Source organism: Chrysochloris asiatica, unplaced genomic scaffold, assembly GCF_000296735.1.
Source record: "Chrysochloris asiatica unplaced genomic scaffold, ChrAsi1.0 scaffold00301, whole genome shotgun sequence".
In the NCBI taxonomy this organism is placed as follows: Eukaryota; Metazoa; Chordata; class Mammalia; order Afrosoricida; family Chrysochloridae; genus Chrysochloris; species Chrysochloris asiatica.
Window position 1 is genome coordinate 1,544,656 of NW_006408819.1, and position 20,714 is coordinate 1,565,369.

The window sequence follows — 20,714 nt, forward strand, 5'->3', positions numbered from 1 at the left end:
TGAATCCTGGTTGACAGAATTTTGAGAATAATTCCTTCAGAGTGTGGATGAAGACGATATGGCTAGAGAAGGAAGGGACATTTTAGTCATACAACCAAGACTGGAGGTGGTGGTGGTGGTGTGCTGTGGATGGAGTCCATTCCAACTCATAGTGACCCTGCATAGGGTTTCCGAAGCTGTAAATCTTTACAGGAACAGAAAGTTCCATCTCTCCCCCAAGGAACCGCTGGTAGTTTGGAATTGCTGACCTTGAGGTTAGCAGCCCGACTCACAACCACTACCCTACCAGAGCTCCTTACTACCAAGACTAGAAGCAATTAACTCCCAGTTTATGATTCATTTAAATGCTCACTACTACCCAGTGCTCTTTTTTTTTTTTTTTTTTCATATATTTAATCCATGAACATTCCAAAAGTACCTACTACATACCAGGTCCTATGTTGAGTGTGGAGATTAGATAAATGAGTCTGTCAAGTTTCCTGACCTCAGTGTTGCTCTCAGATAGAAGAGGAGACAGCCAGGAATGCAATTAATCCTGAGAATCATTACTCTGTCCACATTCTGCTCTATTTCTGTGTGACATTTGACACAGTTGATTTGCTACCTCCTTCTTGAAATACTTGGTTTCTGCTATCCTACCACATTGGCTACTTCTTATTAGTACCCTTTGAAGAAGTCTCCTCTTGTTCAACCCTAAGCGTTGCAGCATGTTGACATTCAATCCTTCAATGGATTTTTTTGTCTTTTCTCCCTTCATCATTTCCTTATCTCATCTAAGGCTTTAAATGCATCATCAGTAAATATATCAGTATGTATCAGACTCCCAAATACATATTGTTAACCTACACCTAACCAACCTAAACTCCAACTTGTCTTCCTAATATTACTGATTGGATTTCAATAAGCATCTTAGAATCGATATGTCCAAAATTGAATTCCTGGTCTTCCCCTCCAAAACTTATTATTCCATACTTCTCTGCATTTTATCTAATGATGGCACCATTCTCCCAGTTAGTCAAGTCAAAATCGTTTCATTCTTGACTCTTCTCTTTTATATCCCACTGACTCTTCTGTTTTGTACCCCACACATATGCAAATCATGTGGGCTTTACTTTCAAAACATTGTTTGTGTCCAATCACTCCTCATCATCTTCTTCATTACCAAGCTACCATCTTTTCACAGTGCATGCTACACAGTGGATACTCTACAAATATGTTTTGAGACCAGTAAATAACATCAAGATAAAAGGAGAAGAGATTGAAGTTGTCAAAGATTTCATTTTGTTTGGATCCACAATCAACACTCATGGAGGTGCAGTCAAGAAATCAAACAATGTATTGCAGTGGTCAAATCTGCTGCAAAAGATCTCTTTAAGTGTTCCAAAGCAAATATGTCACTTTGACCCAAGCCATGGTATCTTCAATTGTCTCATATGCATGTGAACATATTACAAGGAATAATGAAGACCATAGAAGAATTGATCCATTTGAATCATGGTGTTAGTGAAGAATATTGAAAGTCCCATGAACATCCATGAGAACAAACTAATTTGTGTTGGAAGAAATACAATCAGAATACTAGTTAGAAGCCACGATGATGATACTTCATCCCTCATACTTCACACAAGAGGGACCAGTCCCTGGAGAAGCACATTATGCTTGGTAAAGTGGAGGGCCAGCAAAACAGAGGAAGACAAGACCGCACAGTGAGATGGATTGACACAGTGGCAGAAACAATGGACTCAAACATAACAACAATTGTGAGAATGGTGCAGGACGGGGTAGTATTTTGTTCTGTTGTGCATACCGTTTCTATGAGTAGGAATCAACTTGATAGCACCCAACCATAATCAATGAATGACTTCTGCATTTCCTAGTCTATTATGCCTTCTCTTTCCACTTCTATATTCACTTTGTTTTTGTTAAGTGCTGTTGAGTCGGTTCTGATTCAAAGCAATGCTGTGTAGAGTTTTCAAGAAGCAGCTGGTGGGTTTGAATTGCCAACCTTGAGGTTAACAATCCAGTTCTTTTCCTGATGCACCACACTATGACTTACTTTGTAGCTTGTTATATCAATTAGCTAGTTTAAAAGGAGCTCTGGCAGCATAACCTCAAGGTCAGTAGCTCAAAACTACCAGCTGTTCCATGGGAGAAAGATGAGGCTTTCTGCTTCTGTAAAGATTTACAGCCTCAGAAACCCTGTGCCAGGGTCACTATGAGTTGGTAACCAACTCCATGGTACTTAACAACAACAACAACAACAACACGTTTGAAGGGAACACTAATTCTTTCTTTTTTGGCCAAGATGGAGTAGTGTGGACTGAATATACCTTCTGGATTGAAAGAATCAAACCTAGACAAAATGTATTTAATTTGTTTTTCAAGACTCTAGACATTAGGCAACAAAGTACAGTGATCCCTTAAAGACATAAAACAAATTAGATGAGCATGGCACAGAGATGGACAACCCAGGCAGGGCTTGGAGCATTCCCTGAGATGAGATAGAGCTGAAAATCCAAAGAGACCTGAGTAGCTAGTGTTTCCAGTACACATTGCTGGAGTAGAGTTTCAGAGAGAGAACACTGTAGATCTGCAGAGGATTCCTTTCAAGCAGTCAGCTGAAATTTTGCACACATCTATGAGGAAGCTACCTATGACTGGACAAAGAATCACCACCCAAAATTTGAAAAATATAGCCCCCAAAATTTGAAAAATATAGCTCTCAATTCACACAATGTTGGGAATAGTGTCCAGTGCCATCAGCCAGACTGGAAAATGAGGATCTTGCTTTAGTGGTGGGGAATTATTAGTCATAGATTGAGCACTGCTCTGGTTCTCTTCCCAACAAATCTTGAAAACAAGGCACAAAAGGATCAGCTGTTTCCAAATAAGTTAACTATATCCCAGAACAAGACTCAAGAATGTTTCTAAGAATATAAAAACATCCAGCATACAAAAAGATAAAATTCATAATATGCAGAATTCACAAAAAAATTAACAGTCATGTAAAGAAGGAAGAAAATATGACCCATAATAAGAACTTCCACTCACCTGTCCGTTTGTCACAGAGCGGTGGCTTGTATATTACTGTAAATCTGGAAGTTATGCCACCAGTATTTTACATACCAGCAAGGTTACCCACGGTGGACAAGTTTCATTGGAGCTTCCAGACTAACACAGACTAGGAAGAGGTAGAGGTAAACTAATTCTGAATGTTTGTTGTTGTTAAGTGTCGTCAAGTCAGTTCCAACTCATAGTGACCCTGTATAGGATTCCCGAGGAAGAGCGGATGGGTTTGAACTGCTGATCTCCTGGTTAGTATTCCAGTGCTTATCATAAAGTGCCACTTCAGAAGTCAACCACACTGAAAACTTTATGAATAACATTGTAGCACTCTCAGATTGCACCAGAATATTGAATATTGAAATACGAAGAAGAGCACCAGAATATTGTGCGATATAGTGCCAGAAAATGAGTTCCTCGTGTTGGAAGGTGCTCAAAATATAAGTAGGGAAGAGCTGCCTCCTCAAAGTAGGGTTGACCTTGATGACGCTAATGGAGTAAAATTTTCAGGAGCTTCATTTACTAATGGTGCACAACTCAAAATGAGGAGAAATTGCTTTAAACATCTAGTAATAATTGGAAGTTGTGGAAAACGAAATGGAATACATAAAGATCAGTATCAAAACAGAAATGGACTGATATAGACCATTTTGAATCCAGCAAATATATGGTGTACTGTGTCAGGAATGTATGTCTGGAGTCCTGGTATGGTGCTGTGGGCTAATGTGTCAGACTTCAAAGTCATTTGAACTGTAAGGTTGGTGGTTCAAGCTCACTAGCTGCTCCATGGAAACCCTACACAAGGTCGCTATGGATTGGAATCGACTCGATGGCATTTAACAACAACAACAATGTCAGGAATGAAAAATTGAAAAGGAATAATGCATTTATCATCAAAAATAACATTTAAAGATATATCTTTAAGTACAGTGATGTCTGTGATAGAATATTATCTATACACCAAAAGATAAGACTGAAAGGAGCCCTGGTAGTGCAGTGGGCTACGTGTTGGGCAATTAACCACAAGGACAGAAGTTGAAATCCACCAACTACTCCACAGGAGAAAGATGAGGATTGGAGAAAGACTCATTAGCAACCTGTGATAAGCAGATGATATAACCTTGATTGCTGAAAGCAAAGAGGATTTAAAATATTTATTGATGGAGATCAAAGGCTAAAGTCTTCAGTATGGATTGCCCCTCAATGTAAAGAAAAGAAAAATCCTCATCACTGGAACAATGAATAACATCATGATAAATGGGAAATATTGAAGATGTTCAAGACTTCCTTTTGCTTGAATCCACAATCAACACTCATGGAAGCAGCAATCCATAAATTAAACAACATATTGCATTAGGGAAATCTGCTACAGGAGACCTCTTGAAAGTGTCCAAGAGCAAAAAGGTCAGTTTGAGGACTAAGGTGTGCCTGACTCAAGCCATGGTATATTCAATAGCCTCATATGCATATGAAAGTTGGACAGTGAATAAGGAAGACCTTAGAAGAATTAGAAGAATTGATGCATTTGAGTTATGGTGTTGGAGAAGAACATTGAAAAAGTCATGGACTTCCAGAAGAACAAACAAATCTGTGTTGGGATAAGTATAGCCAGAATGCTCCTTAGAAGCCATGATGGTGAAACTTTCTCTCTCATACTTCAGACATTTTATCAGAAGGGACAAGTCCTTGGAGTGAAAAAGAGTAAGACCCCCAACGACATAGTTTGACCCAGTGGCAGTAGCAATGAGCTCAAGCATAGCAACAGTTGTCAGGATGGCACAGAACTGGGGCAGTGTTTCATTCTGTTGTGTATATTGTCACTGTGAGTTGGAACAAACTTGATGGCACCTAACAACAATAATAAGGAGAATCCTAGCCCTGCTGCTGAACTCATTGTTTGAGCCCTGGTGGTTAAGATGTTGGTCCAAAATTCATGGAAAAATATGTGGCAGTCTGCTTCTATAAAGATTTACAGCCTTGGAAACCCAATGGGGGAATTTCTACTTTACCACTTAGGGTTTATATGAGTCAGAATAGATGCAATGGTAATGGTTTGAGGAGTTTATTTGTTTGTGTTTTTTTAATAAGGTGGGAAAATCAATCCAGAACTGAAGGAAATGTTAGAATTAGCAAAGGAATTAAAACAGTTTTTGTTTTGTTTTGTTTTGTTTTAAATGGTAAGAAGGGTTACGAATGATATAAAAATATCTAAATCAAGCTTCTAAAGATGACAACTATAATTCGTGATACGAAAAACACACTGTATAGGATGAATGGCAAATCAGATATTGTGAAAAAGAGATTAGTGAACTTGAAATGAACTGAGGGACAACTTCAAGTGGCCTAATATAGCTGTAATTGTAGTCTTCAAAGGAGAAGGGAGCAGAAGTATTTGAAGAAATAATAGCCAAAATTTTTCAAACTTTAAATTATAAACCTACAGATCAATGAAATCATAAGAAACATGAAGAAAATCACACCAAAGCACATTATAATCAAATGGCTCATATTTGATGATAATGAAAAAATCTTAAAAGTAACCAGAGAAATATGACATATGTACCCAGTAACAAAAGGAGGACATCAAATATCCAATTACAAAGTTGAGCCTAACATCAAGACAGCTCTGCTAAGCTTCAGGCTTTCCCTCCAACTTTCAACTAGATATTACTCTCTGACTGCTCTGATAAACTTTCAGCCTATGTTGTCTCAAATCACCTAAATTCATCACCACCATTGGCCCTTGGACAGACACTCATATATGATTAGCAGGAGCCTGTAGGCCCACAGCTGCTGATCTTCAAGGAGATTTGTCACACAATTTTTTCTGAAGCGCATTCCCAGACTAATTTTTCCTGTCCACAGCTTCCCGCCTATCTTCCATGGTCCTGGGGTAAAGCCTGTGTCCAGACTATTCCCCTTCTTTGCCTACCCCACCCTGCACTAGAAAGTAGGCATCCATGTCAGTACTGTAATGTACTGAATCCCCATACAGCACTACACCTAGCCCCTGGAAACACTCTGTAAATATTGGTGGGAGGAGAAAGGAAGGAAGGAAGAGAAAAAGAAATGAGAAGAACAAGGTAAGGAAGAGAGAAAGGAAGGGATGGAGGGAGGATAGAAAAAGAAGGAATGAAGACATAAAGACTAGATCTAAGCGAAGTTCTAAGGAGGCTCAGAAGCAGAACTCAGAAGAGGGGACTATTGAGTTTGAATCAGTGAATAGGGGAGACTAACTCCAATTGAGTCTTCCCAGAGGGCTTCTGAAATCTTCCAAGTAGCTAAATGCCCCAGCATTTTTTCCAGTCCTGTCCATCCAAGATTCAGGTTCATACTAGTGCCAGGGCAGCCAAAGTTTTTCCACTATGAATGGAAAAGGATGTCGTCCATAATTGACAACATAGAAGGGCAGTATCTAAGTGTCAGCCATGGAGTCCTGGTGTAGCACTGTAAGATCAGCACTAGAGTGTGAACCAGAAGGTTGGCAGTTCAAACCCCCTCAGCTACTCCTTGAAAGCCCTATATAGGGTCGCTATGAATTGGAACCAACTTGACGGCACATAATAACAATAACAAGTGTCAGCCAGAAACTTAATTTTGGCTACTGCAGTGGGAAAAAAATCCTGAGCAGCAGGTAGAGAATTGTGCCAAAGGTATGGTTGGATGGCACGACATCAGTGAGTAGGCAAATAGACAAGTCGAGTGGGTGGGCAGACAATAGACAGCAACAGAGAAAGTGAAAGGAAACAGTGCACTTACTTGACAGGAAGTTAAAGCCTGGGATACAGAGCAGATTTTTACTCATTGTAAGGCAAGCTAACCTTTACCACAACCTGCCTCGGCTGATACTGTATGATCCCTACTGCACAGTTTCACACATTAGCATGCCCTGCTACAGAGTCAGCTTGGAAGCCAAGTAAAGCCAGAGACTTGGGCTTGAGAATCAAGGGAGAATTGAGATCAGGCATGTGCCAGAAGCAGCAGGCACTCGTGTCAGATTTCTGTGTATGGAGCTGAAATTGTTGGATTCGGAGTTTGTGCCCCAGGCCTGAGCTTCCAGCTGTGAAGAAGGGAAGCTGCAGAGGGGAAGGCAGACAATCCACCACTGGAGCAGAGGGCTGCCTACCTTTAACTTGTATAGCTCAGCGTCATGGACCTTTCACCCACCTAGTGAGCGCTACAGAGGAACACACAGGAGGCAGGTCTTTGTCCAAGAGCCTCTAGTTTCCACAGAAATGTGTCCTGGTTAGGCTACTTTTGCTCAAGGAGGCTTTATTTCTTTGTGGACAGAGATAGGTCTGGGGCAGTGAACCTGGCATCTGCCCCACGCAGGCCACACCATGACAATTAACCCCAGGATTATACATTTGAGAAGAAAGAATTCGTGTGGAAGGAGCTGTGGGGCTAGGAGAGAGACAGATGCCAGCCCTCCCTAGAAACATAATCTTTGATGAGATTTAAGACATGGGAAGCTGTTCACTATAGATTAGTAAGCAAGCACAAGGAAGTTTGTGCTTACCTTGTGTTTTGGGTGAGCGGACACTGGGGGGAAGGTACTAGGACCCTGGACTCAACAAGTCCCAAAGTGACATGACCTTCTACCCCTCCTCAGCCCTATAGTCCTTTTATCTCAATCAGAAGCCTAGTAGTTCTCCTTGCTACATCCCAGACCATCCCCAAATCCTACTTGTTCTATTGCTGAAAACCTCTTACCAGCTTCCCTTTTCCCTCTATTTTGACTGCCACCCCTTTTTACCTGAACCTTCCAACCTAGGAGCAAGTACATTCAGAAGCATTTGTCAGGTGAATTCCCTGAACTTGCTCTGCACTTTTCCAAATCCATATCTTCTTTCATGCTCATGTCCCCTGTGTACTATAGAGTCATCATCTCCTGGTAATGAAATTGCTTATTGTCTGTCCCCAACTAGATACATACCCTCGTGAGTTAGGCAATGTGTTTCTGTCTCACTCTGGGACCCTTGGAGCTAGGAAAAGTGTCAAGTAGTTAGTTGTTGTTTGGAGGGAAGGGTCATCTACATATTTAATTCAGAAGCCTTTGCCATCTCATACACCTGTCTTGCCAGCCTCCTCTCCCATCCCATCTTGGTGTATGAAGGGGGTGTGGCCAAGGTTATCCTTAGTGATTCTGAGGGCACCTTGGCAACTACAGTTTAGTCTCAAGTCAAAACAAATGTGCCCCACCCAAGCACTCAGTATGACTTCTCCATCTAGGCAAGGATGGCTGTTTGGCAAGGGAGCTTTGCCCTGTGTTCTCAACCCTCAGGGCTCAAGCACCGGCTGTTAAGTGCCATCGAGTCAATTCCGATCCATAGCGACCCTGTATAGGATTTCCAAGGAGCAGCTGGTGAACTTGAACCACCAATCTTGCAGCTCAACTGGCTTTGCAGTCTGGCACATTAACCCACAGCGCCACACCAGGACTCCCAAGCACCAGGAGGAGGTTCTAAAGCCCTTCCTACACCCATAGTAGATGACTCTACTACTACAGCTGAACCTGGATTCGGTTGATGCTGGCTTATCTAGGGCTCAAGATGAGAAAGAGGGCCAAAATGGGGTGCTGCCCCTACCCCCTACAGAGTTACCCAACCTGGAGTCTCACTCAGCCAGAACCAAGGTTTCACTGCACAAACAGATGGCAGAGGGTCCCTAAGGAGGTTAGGACCAAAGCAGAGACTGCAATCCCAGTGCCTATCTGAAAGAAGCCCCACGCGTCCCCTCCCCTACCTTCACTGTTCCCCATCAGCAGACACCCATGAAGCCCCACCATGAGGCCCATTGTCCCTTCCCTCCCTTCACTGAAACCTGGCTGACCAATCAACCCCTCTGTCCCTCTTGCCACCCACCCTGCCACCCTCCTAGAAGACAAAGACGCAGCTGCCTCCAGGCCAGTCAAATGTGGTACTCAGGACTCTAAAGATTCCCCGCAACTCCCTGGGCAGACCATGTACACAAGGGCACATGCTAAATCCAGGTGGCCCGTGGCCACAGAAAAGTGTCAGTTCTTTTCCTCACCAATCAGAAGTCTTCAAAGGCAGTTTGTCCCCTGGCCACTGTCAGCATCCGTGGGTCTGTGGGTGCAGTTCCAATCAGAGACTAGTTCTTGGGGCTCATCAGCAGTGCAGCGGCTGGGGTCTGTCCAGTCTGAGAGCTTCCCATCCCACCCTTAGCCAGCTGGTGAGGTCAACAGGGTCCCAGAGAAGTGCATGCCCTGCTCAGCTTGAACCTGCTCACCCACAAACCTGTCAACTCTGTGTCTGATCTCCTCACTGTGGCCCCACACACCCCAGATTGTCGCAGGCAGGTGAGGGTTGGATGCTGGGCTGATGGGCTATGGAAACTGCTTTCCAGACCCAGGCATCAGCCCCTCCCAAGCTCCTTGGGGAGTTGTGCCTTGCAAGGAGGGCTCATCTCAAAGGGCTTGTTGTCTGGGGACTTAGAGCCGCCAGCTCACCACCCCCAGGCACCTGCCTCTTGGCCATGGTCGCCATCAGGCTAACTCATGTGACCATGGAGAAGTTGGGAAAGACAAAAGCTACCTGAAGTGGGGCAGGCTGTTCAGAAGCCATGCCTTGCCCTCTACAGTCTCCAGGGCCTGAGGAAGAAGAGGCCAGGGGGTTGGACAGGTGTGACTTTGGATTCTTTTCAAGAGCCAGGCTTCTCCCAGGTGCAACAAAGCCTCCTCCCCTTCTCTCTACACATGCTCACTTCCTCTGTTCATCTTCCCTCAACTGGAGACCAAAGAGCAGGGATATTGAATTTCACCTTTCTTCCGGGGCTGAGGGCCAGCTCAGGACACAAGGTGAGTTCAGAGACTTTCGGGCTTCCATTTCTCCCTGCACAGTGGCTTGTAATATGATACCTCCCTTGGGGGTCTTTGGGATTGCTTCAGGTGAGATCCTGGACACACATGTACACAGAACTGCCTATAACTACTTTGAGAAACTCTGCAAGGATACACACTGAGCCTACCATGGGCACTGCCATGGGGAAAGGTACTGAAAAAGGGTCAAGGACCTTTGTGAACTACACCTGAAATGTTTGCCTTTTTTCCGAAGAATGCAATCCTGCCTGATGTGTGCCATTCATGATTTGAACAATGCAATGCAACAAGGCACATAATAGGTGCACTCTACAGAATAGTTATCAAAATTGACTGACAGGCAAAATTGACTGGAAAGGCAATTCTGGTCATCCTTCCATAAGGCAACCCAACAAAACCAAACCAGCTGTCATTGAATTGACTCTGACTCATGGCAGCCCCATCTGTGCAGAATAAAATTGGCCCATAAGGTTTTCAGAGTCCTGCTATAGAATCAGCACTGGACTGTTAACCACAAGGTTGATGGTTCACACCCACCAGCTGCTTCTTGGAAACCCTATACAGGGTGGAATTGACACGACAGCACTTAACAACAACAACATAGGGTTTTCAATGCAGACCTTTGTAGCAGATCATCATACCTGTTTTCCGTGGTCCTCTGGGTGGGTTCGAACTACCAGCCTTCTGACTTGTAATTGAGTGCTTAATTTTGTGCACTACCCAGAGAGTCTTCTGAGGTCTTCAGGCTAAGAGTGTTCTCTGAGGGTCTGGTCACAGGTCAGAGGTCATGCCACCAGCACTTGACTTGTGCTGTGGCCATATATTTCTCAAACCCCAAGTCTGAACAGCCCATAGTGGCCTCACAGAGGAGCAACAACCAACCTGCTGCACAAGATTGCATCTCCGTCACCCAACCCCCAAGTGTAAATTAATATCTCCTCTCTCCCATCTGTGGTCCATGGGGACCTGGACCTGTTCAGGGGTTGTTGGAAGAAGTGTGGAGCTCATGCTGGAGCTCTTGGGGAATATGAGGGTCGCTCAGCATGGAAACACCATGGGGCAAATATCACATCTGGATTCCAGCTAGAGTGCCAGGCAGGAGTGCCCCTTGAGCTGCCTTGGACCTTCCCAGGGAGTGGAAATTAGAGGTGTCAGCCCCACTGTTTCTTCCACATCCTCCTCAAGGGTCCTTGCAGAGGGTTTTCATGCCCGCTTCCTAGGTTGTCATTTAGAACAGAGGTCTCTAGAGTTACTTCTGGGAGCAGCAGGCAGTTCTGAGAGTGGAACCCCCCAATAATCAGCAGCAGGGTGGGTGGAGGTATAGAGTTCATCATCACTCACCTCACTCAGGTGTTCCTCTAGGGTACCTACATGCTGTTTGTTTGTAACTCAGCTAAATTGCTCCCAAGAGTGCACCTTTGTTTCACAACATATTTTCAACCAGACTTTTTCTGCAAACATGTCAGTGTCTGCACACACACACACACACACACACACCCAATTCCCAGAGCCCTGGCCTGGCCCCGCCCCCTCCCCCCCCCCACTTGCTTTTCCTCCAGCTTCCCTGGGTGTGGGCTGGAGCAGATGAAAGGAGCAGTTTGGGGGAAGGGACATATGCTTAGCTCTGAGTTGTTCAGATCTGCTTGACTTTTATTCCAGGGTCGTTGTCGGGGGTCACTTGCTGCCCCTCTCTGAATGGGTGTGCCAACCATCTCCCTGCCTCCCAGCCCTGAGACTCTTGGGAGGGGAGGGTCAATCTCAAGGAGGAGCTGCAACCTTCTCCCAGCCTTCAGGGTATTCCACCATTTGGAGGGAGCAAAGAGACTTCCATTTCTCCCAGATCCTCTTGGCTCTCCTGACTAGAACCACTTGTATCTGTGTGGTTGTCCTCTCCCATTTCCACAGAGGGGACTGCCTGAGATCTCCCAATGTTTCTTCACCAAGTGTCCTTGGCTTTGCCTGCAGCAGGCCCAGACTCTAGGAATCATGTTTGTGGAGTCCCACAGGGCTAGCATGAGGTCTTTGTCCTCCTTTCAGAGTGTGAGACAAGTGGTGGAACCTCCACCTTGTACAGGGGCACACTGAGGGCTCATGGTTCCTGCCTCTTTCTGCAGTCATCTTCACACACACACACACACACACACACACACACATTCTGTGTCTATGTCTGTGTCTCTTGTCTCTCTACCTCTGTCTTTCTCTCTGCTTCTGTCTCTCATAAGAACACACACATAGATGGTGAAGTTCATTTCCTACCAAGGGACTGACATATACTGTCCTCTCTAGATGGGGAAGTCTTGAGAGATGATGAAGATTGGGGAAGGTCTGCTAAAGACAGTGAGAAAGTTCTGGATTCCTGCCCAGACAGATGTGAATTTATCTCTTGTTCAAAGGATACAGCACCAAGTACACAAAAACTCAAGTCACCAGGATTTGCAGCTCTTCTTGCGCTTTTATTATTATCTGTGCAGAAGCATGCTTTAATGTGGAAGGCAGAGGGACAGAGGGATGGAGCAGAAGACCTACTCTAAGACACTGGCAAGGGCCCAGCTCCCGATGTTGCCTGTCACTGGTATTGTCATGGGAACAAGATGACTGTCCCTACCCTCTGAAAGGGCACTATCCCCGCCCCGCCCCTTTCAACCTTCTAATCCCAGGCAGCTAGGACCTCTCAATGGGACAACTGGGACTCCCCCAGGCAGGAGGTCTAACCAGAGTTGAAAAGTGGCTCTGAAACTGCCGGGGGGAGGGTGGGCTAGATAGATTAGGAAAAAAAGAGTGCAGGGGATGCAAGTGAAGGCTAAGCAGTGCTCTTCAGCATGAAAGATCAACGACGCATCCATAGCCATAGGTTGGCCACACAGACCGACACCAGCATGGTGAAAATCAGAGTCTCCCGACGAGACCAGGTGGCACCCTGCTCCTCCAGGTCCCGCAGACGCCCAGTGATCATATTCAGCTGCAGGGAAAATAGGAGTAGGCAGGTGAACCAAACTCGTCCATGGAGCCCAAAACACAGCAATGAGGGAGAGTGCCATCATAACCCAATGTAGCTTTGAACTCTTAGGGAGGCCAATGTATCAGTGGGCAGTCAAGCCCAGGGCTGCAGTGGGCCTAAGGGCCGGTGTACCAGCACTGGTAGACCCAGCTTTCTCGCCTCTCCCCTGACATTATTCAAGTCTTCCAGGCAAAGTCAGCCCCTTCCAATCGTGCCACAGAAGCCAGAAATGGGCTTGTCTGGGGTCTCAGAGTAAAAGTCCTGAAACAAGAAGACACCATGGTGGGGGTGGGGGTGGGATCAAAGCTGTTGAGGGTCCATCCATCCTCAAACTGAGGCAGCACTGGTGAGGAAATCCCCACATGGCAGATGCTCACCTGTCTTCTCATGACTTCCATCTCCAGCCCATTCAACTCTTCCAGGCCAATCCCTGCAATCAGATCCGTGTTCAGGCTGCCAACAAATAAGAAAACAGAGGGCTTCAACTGATTAGTGTTTCTAAGGAAGGGTATCACTGTCCCAGCCATTTCTTTCCCTGGCAAAGAGACCCTGGGGCCTGAGGGCCTGACGGGCAGAGTCAGCTGAGGAGACAACAAAGACCCCACACATCAAGTACTGGCCAGCTGCTTACTTCTTTCTGTTCCATTGACTTATGGCCCCTCCACCCTGTTCAAGCAGCTCCAGCTTTCCTCCCACTGAGTCTCGGAGTCTCCTTACCGATTGTATGGGAACCACGTGCTTCCAAGATGTTCCTGGGCATCCCCTTGGGCTTCCTTTCTCGATGTTCGGGAACCCTGAAGACAGGAATGGTTAGTCCGAGAATGCTGCTTAGCCCTGGTCTAACGATACCCCTGTATGTTGCCTAGGACCACTAGTGCGCCCATGAGAAGTCACGTGACCCTGACGCCTCTAGAGTAAAGTGTTGGCAGCTTCAGACAGCTGAGAGAGTCTAGCAACCCCACTCCGTATACTCCTCAGGAACTCCTGAACAACATTCAAAGGCAGATATAAGATGAGAATCTGAGCAATCTTTGGAAATCGAATGAAAAAGCTCAACTTTCAGCTTGACAACTTCACTTGCCAAAAGCACATAAGATGTGCTGGATCAGAAGTAGATGACAAACATCACGATTGCCCAACATGATAAAGGTAATTAATGTCACTGAATCACACGTGAAAAAAAGTGGTTAGATTGGCAACTATTTTGTTATATGTATTTTAGCAGGATTAATTTTTTTTAAAAATAAATAGACAACCTAGGCTTACCTGTCATCTAAGGTATTCATCAGTAACAAGATTCAGCTACAAGGTGGAATGATTTCAGCACAGAGTTTTCACAGGGACTATGCCACCAGGCTCCATTTGTTGCAATAATGCAAAATGTATCTTTTTCATAAGAAGCACAAAGACATCTGGGAGACTTTTTTATGAACAGAAGTTCATAGCCATACTTTATTATTTTCCTGTTCTTCTTAAGATAGTTCAAAAATATCAGTGAAAGGACAGTGGGTGTCAAGGAGACCCAGAACTATAAAGGGGAACTTAATCAACAGTCTCTCAGACAAAAATCTCCAGACCATTCCTTGATTTTCCAATAGATTGGGATCAGAAGGGCAAAAAAGAGAGAGAGAGTTTTGAAGGCAAAACAATGATGGGTGGCTAGTGCCTGTGTTTTCTTTGTTTAATTTTTTTTTTTTCTTTTTTCGCTTCACAGGTAGCATGCTTTGTAATTAACATACCAAAATAAGGAAGATTCATTTCTCAGCAACACAGGCTGATTGATACCTTTTATTATGTCTAACATTTCCTTGACAGATATTTCTTTTCTGATTGTCCATTTTTGACACTCTCTACTAGAATTGCGATCTCAGAGACATGGGGCACACTGGAGCTTTTAGACACAGGATACGAATTCAACATTTCTGTCTTATTTTCAATCACAGGCTGCCTCTGATTTGAATGCTTTTTTTTTTTTTTTTTTTCTCCCATTGGTGCCTTTTTTTTTTTCCTTTAGAAGGTTATTGAAAGTAGCACAAAATATTTGGTACAAAATGTAGGGAGTAACCATGATTGGGCTTTCTGTTTGCTTCATCCTAGTCCACCCCTGAGAGATATATAGCTTGCCATTTCATACATGCTACAGTTATACAGAGTAAACTGTGTGTGTGTTCCCCAAATAATATATGTGTCAGGCATTCTGGATTCCCAGGGTTATACTTCAGCTACCAATGGATGACCCTGAACCTCCAATGGGTGTCCTGACTCTCCTGTGCCTACCTGGTACACAGGAGTTTCCTCCTTCCCCAACTCAACACCTGGCCCTGTTCCATTTGCCATGCTTAGACTGGAGCCCCTAACTCAGCCACCAGGTGCCCCATACAGTACCGCTTTCTTGGCCCCGGAGGCATTCACATCCCCAGTTTGTGTGCTTGCATTTGAGCCAGCAACCTTTGGTTCCAAATTCTGTCGCTGCTGGGAGGCACTTCCCAGGGACTGGGATCCACGGTTCAGCGATTCTAGGAAGAACAGAGGAAACCCACAGATTTTGTACCAGGGTTTCCCAGACACAAGACTCACCTCAAAGAGAGCAGGGTCCCCAAACTTCTTAGGGCTCACATTGCATCTATTCATCCCTGTTCATTGTGTGACTCCAGGACTTGATTCCAGAGGTCAGCAAGAAATTACTGAAGGCTTAATAATGGAGAGAGAGCAGATCCCAGCAATCAAGGAATTGACTGTCTGTGAGTACTTAAGGGGGAGGGAGAGTATAAAACAGAAACTAATCATGGTAAGTTCTAAAAATGATGGAAGCTGAGCAGCATGGTGGAAGAAAGGGGTTGCTTCTAGAAGCTTAGGAAACAACATTGAAACAAAGACCTGAAACAGAAGATGAACCCAACCATGTAAAATCTAGGGAAAGAGCACTCCAGATAGAGGAAATCGGTACATTGCAGTAGGGCAGGAACAAACGTTAACACAGAATGGAGAGGCCACTCTTGTATGTCCATGCATGGAGAGGGACCCTGGTGTGTCATGGAGATCAGAGTTGGGCAAATCCCTAGAAGATAGGAACTGGTCTACGTGGTCTTTTGATTTGAGTTCTCTGAATATTTTGCAATTGACACAGTGGTGGCTTGGATCAAGGATCTACACATGTTGTTGATAACCTCCTATTTCATGGGCTACTCATCATCAACCCCTGGCCCCTAGCACATCAACGCATGCTCACCAATGCACAAACATGCACACATCTCCTCACACAAGTACGAACACATATACGCACCCACAAGATGGCCAAGTGCAGGCCACCCAAGGATAAAGAGGTTCAGGGCATCATTACCTCTCATTACCAGGTGCTCCTGGCCTTGCACTTGGCCTCCAGGATGCAGCTCTTCTGCCATGGACATTTCCATCTCCTTCTTGAGGTTAGGGGGACCTCCTGCCATCCCTATCAGCTGTGGCCAAGTGTGTACAAAGTGCAGGGTCCAGAGAAGCAACTGGAAATCCACCTCTTTGAGGGGTAAGAGCCACAGGAATATATACCCAGGCCTGTGGGTGGAGTCAGACTCCCTTCCCAGACCGGCCTTGGGCCCAGTACCTTGTGTTCCTGTGGTATCTTGTGGGCTGGAGTTGAGGCCTTCTCCCCTGCTACTCTGTAAGCAACTCAAGAGATGAGCTAGTGTGTCTCTGCCTGTGATAACACTATTCTGGCTGTGGTATCTCCCGACTTAGCCTTTTGGGAGTAGAGGGTCCAACCCCATTATGTTTAGGAAGAATCAGAGGCAGGTCTAAGGCCCTGAATTCAGTTAGCAGCCTAAGCAAAGTTAACTTCATCCAGCCCCATCTTCAGAAGGGATCTGCAGCAGAGCACATGTTGCCTCATATCCCCTAGACCTAATGCTGGGGGTGGGGTAGGGTACAGCCTTTCGCTGACCTGGTTCCACCCAGGTAGGAACCACGAAAACAACGGAGGGGAGGGACGGGCAAGCAAGGAAGGACCTGCTGCACCCACGGGGCTCTCAGCACCAAAGAAAATTTTCCTTATCGTTCTTAAATTCACATGTATGTAGCTACCCTGAGCTTTGTCTGTTGACTCCAGGGTTTGCCATGACCTCAGGATGTGATCTCAGGCAGGTTACTCCCTTCTTTGGGCTTCAGTCTGCATCTGGGAAAATGGCACCAACAATCCCCACCACACAGGAGTCGTCAGAGCCTCAACAGAGTAGGAGTCTTCAGTTTGTGAGGCCCAACACTCACATTTGCACACTTTAACTCCATGCATATATTTGGAGTGGTTTGGAGGAAACTATAGAAATGATTGTAAGATGAAAGCTCCCAGTATTTCCTTATGATCTTGTCTTGGGCCCCAAGAAGTTCAAGGATGAGGCAGGGGATGGCTTGAGGAGGCCTCTGTTCAACAGTCAGAGGTCCAAGAGAAAATAACCAAGAAAGTGGGGGCACATCCAAGGGGACACCATGATCTGCCAAGTCTTTCCGGAGTGGAGTCTGCTCAAAGCACCACATGATGCCCCATGCAGGATGGTGGTCATTGTGTTCTATAAGGTCACCAAGAGTCACAAGATCTGTGAGTTTTCAAATTTGACTGACTACGTGAAAGTCCTATGCAAAGATGCCGATCAGGGTAGGGGTCCACTGCAGGGAAGAAAATGTTTGCTTCATTACAGCCTCATCAACAGAAGACATTATGAAACTTTCTAAAGGCATCATTATGATGGCTGAAAGATGATACCTATCTTATTTTCCCTCTAATTTATACTGCTTTAATTATGAATAAACTTGAGACATTTTTCATATGTTTATTGACCTTCTGCATTTCTTTCCGGTGAACTCTCTGCTGGAGGGCTTGGATCTTTATTAAAATAAGAGCTGTTTTATTCAAAGAAAGAGATCCCAGCAAAAGCACTCCCTGCCCTTAAGCTAGGCGTTTCCAAAGAAAACATGTTCTCTTTCCACCTAAAGTGGGTCGTGAGCGTAGAGCCTCTACTTGGGACCAAACAAACCAAACTAATTGCATCTAAGATTTTGCTGAAATCCAGAGGCTGTCCAGCCATCCCAGAGAAGGTGTCCAACCCTGGCGGCTGTCTAGCCATCTGTTTGTCTGCCCTGGTGATTTGTACGTCTGTCTCTATCTGGTACATCTTTATATCTTCCTGTCTCCAGCCTGCACAACCACCTGCCTTCACCAGTGGCTTCCATGCAAATTCCCAGCCAGCTTGGGAATTCCCAGTGCACTATTCATTGCCACTGTCAGCAGCAGAGAAAGACAGCAAGACCCAGGCCCTGCCTCTCAGGTATCTTAAGCAACTGTCTTCCCCTTTCAGAGCCTCAGTGGCCCTTATTCACATGGAGTTGTTGTTGTTGATGTTAAGCGCTGTTGAGCTGACCCTGACTCAAAGAGAGACCCCGTCCAGGGTTTCCTAGAGTGGTTGGTTGCTTTGAACTGCCAATTTTGTTGTTACCAATCCAGTGCTAAGCTTGCATCGCCACACTAGGACTTTCACATATGGGCTGAGTTGTCAATTGTGTTTCATGGTTTGGGGAAAGTATGTTGGGGGTTGTCCAGCTTCACTGTCAAATCAGCTGTGCTGACAGTCTTCTACTGGAGTTCCAGGAAAGAGAGGATGAAGCCATGGGGAGGGATGATCTAGTGGCAGCCCCGAGCAGCAAGCTGGACATTGGCTGCAAATCCAGAATTTCCAGGCAGCTGGAGGCTTCACCCCCAATTGTTAATGAAACTAGGAACCTGTAAACAGAATCTTAGAGAGACTGAGGAGCAGAGGAGTGGACACAGAGAAGGCCACCTTGAGAACACAGAGAGGGTCAGGGCAGTCAGTTTTCTTGACTCCACTTGGTAAGTTCCAGGTACCAGGGTATAGAAACCAGTCCCTGTTCTCACTGAGCTTCCATTGTAATGAACAGCTAACCAAACAGGTGAACAGGAAGGAAAACTGTAAGTATGGGGGCTTCATTGGGAGAAGTCATGCTCTTCACCCTACACACTCTATGTTACTGGTCCTAGCCACTGTCCCCAGCCCTGAAATCTGCAGAAAGGGACTGATTGTTGGAAACTAGCTGGTGAGGTCTGGGCACCAGTGGCTCCAGCAGAAGTGGCTTTGAGATCCCAGGATGGCAGCACTTGAACTTACATTCCTGGGAGGTGTCCTGCAAAGAAATCTTCAAAGCCTCCCCAGAGCAGCAGATTAGACACCAGGAGAGATTTAGGAGTGATCACCATACTTTGCCCCTGTCCAGAGAGCTCTCAGAGGGGTGGAAGGGCAAGGTCCTGATCTGCAGGTAGGGGGGTGGACAAGGTGACTCTTCTGATGGGAATGTATGTACTTTTCAGCATCCCAGACTCAGATGTGAGGTGCATACTAAAGTCAAGAGACTGGAGTCAAAGTCACTTGACCCACAGCTAGAAAAAGGTGGGAGGGCAGTGCAAAGGCTTGAGTGGAGGAAGACGTGAGGGAGGAGAGAACAGAAGACCGACGTGAGATGCACCACCCTGAGAACTGCACAATTTTTCAGCCAAGTGCAGGGAGGCCACACCACCATTTTACAAATGGAAAGGAGGACTTGGAGAAGGTTGGGGCATAATACAGTTTCACTTAGCTCTTCAAGACCAGGGCTGGTCATGGACCAGGGTTTTGTGACTGGTAGTCCAGAGATCTTGCTTGTTCCAGGAAGGAACTGGCTCCAAAGAGTTCCAGAAGACACTATCTAACTGTGCGCTTTCCAGAACTTCTAGCAGACAGGCTGTCTCTCTGTTAGGAACAGAGTAGGAACCCGACGCAGGCCCAACCACATCCTAACACCTGGCACTTGATTCAACAATTCAAGGAAACTGAACCCAGCAAACCTTGAGAAAAAAAAAAGGTGCCAATGAAGATTATGTGCCACCTAGACCCTGCCACCAATCATAATTAAACCTGAGTGACAGAAGCCAAAAACCCTATAAAGAAGGAGAAAGACTAGAAAGCCCAGGCTGTCTCTCATTCTCGCAAGAGGCTTCTACATCTCCTCTTCTGAGAAGTGTACTTTCATAGCTCAATAAACCTTGATTGATACTTATTGGGTTTTGTCTGCATGTGCTGTTTGCACAAACCAGACCTGTAGAAGTCAACTTATCAGATCCTAACACTCTTCACTTACTGCTGACAAACAGGATACACCAGGGAGCAGGGTATTGAGGGTCAGGTTCCCAACTCCTACTGTCCCATGGATTTGCATCCTGGCTCCCCACTTCTTAGCAACTGACTTTGCGTTTTTATGCCTAAGTGGTCCTGCTTGGGAAAGGAGGCTAAGAAGTCATTGAATGGAAAGCATTCCATTCCTGGCACTGAGTCTGAAGCCCACAAGCTGCTAGGACTTTCACACGGTCTCCAAGGCCTTGCTGTGGTTACAAAGGATGAAGCGCCCGTGCCCTGGGCAAGGCCAGTCCCTCCCGTGGGTACAGGATGCATCTCCAGCTTCGTCAGCAATCTCTGCACTCTCCCAGGACTTCAGCTGCTCCCCCGCGCCTGGATGTTTCTCTGATGCATGTAAGCATCTTCACCTCTTTGCCAATACTGGGCCATCCGTTCCATGAGCACCTCATCTGTTTCCTTCCCTGTCTTATCCAAACTGCACTAAGTGCACATGGAAGGCACTCATTCAAGAGCATTTGAGTTGAAATGACCACCACATCTGGTCTCACTCACACCACTGCCCATGGACTCCTCATGCTCTGTGGTGAACACCTGGAGAGTTCTGGCTCTGCCTCACACGCAATCTCCACTTTCTCACCTTCTA

At 45.7% G+C, this 20,714-nt stretch overlaps 1 protein-coding gene across 1 annotated transcript; it reads right to left on the reverse strand.

Moving 5' to 3' along the window:
• Positions 1–12,731: 12,731 nt before the first annotated feature.
• Positions 12,732–16,348, reverse strand: FATE1 (fetal and adult testis expressed 1). Its single transcript, XM_006874789.1, has 5 exons — positions 16,243–16,348; positions 15,288–15,418; positions 13,620–13,696; positions 13,280–13,400; positions 12,732–12,863 (listed from the first exon to the last, which is right to left on the reverse strand). The coding sequence occupies exons 1-5, from the start codon at positions 16,346–16,348 to the stop codon at positions 12,732–12,734; spliced, it is 567 nt and encodes a 188-aa protein (XP_006874851.1).
• Between the last annotated feature and the right edge of the window lie 4,366 nt (positions 16,349–20,714).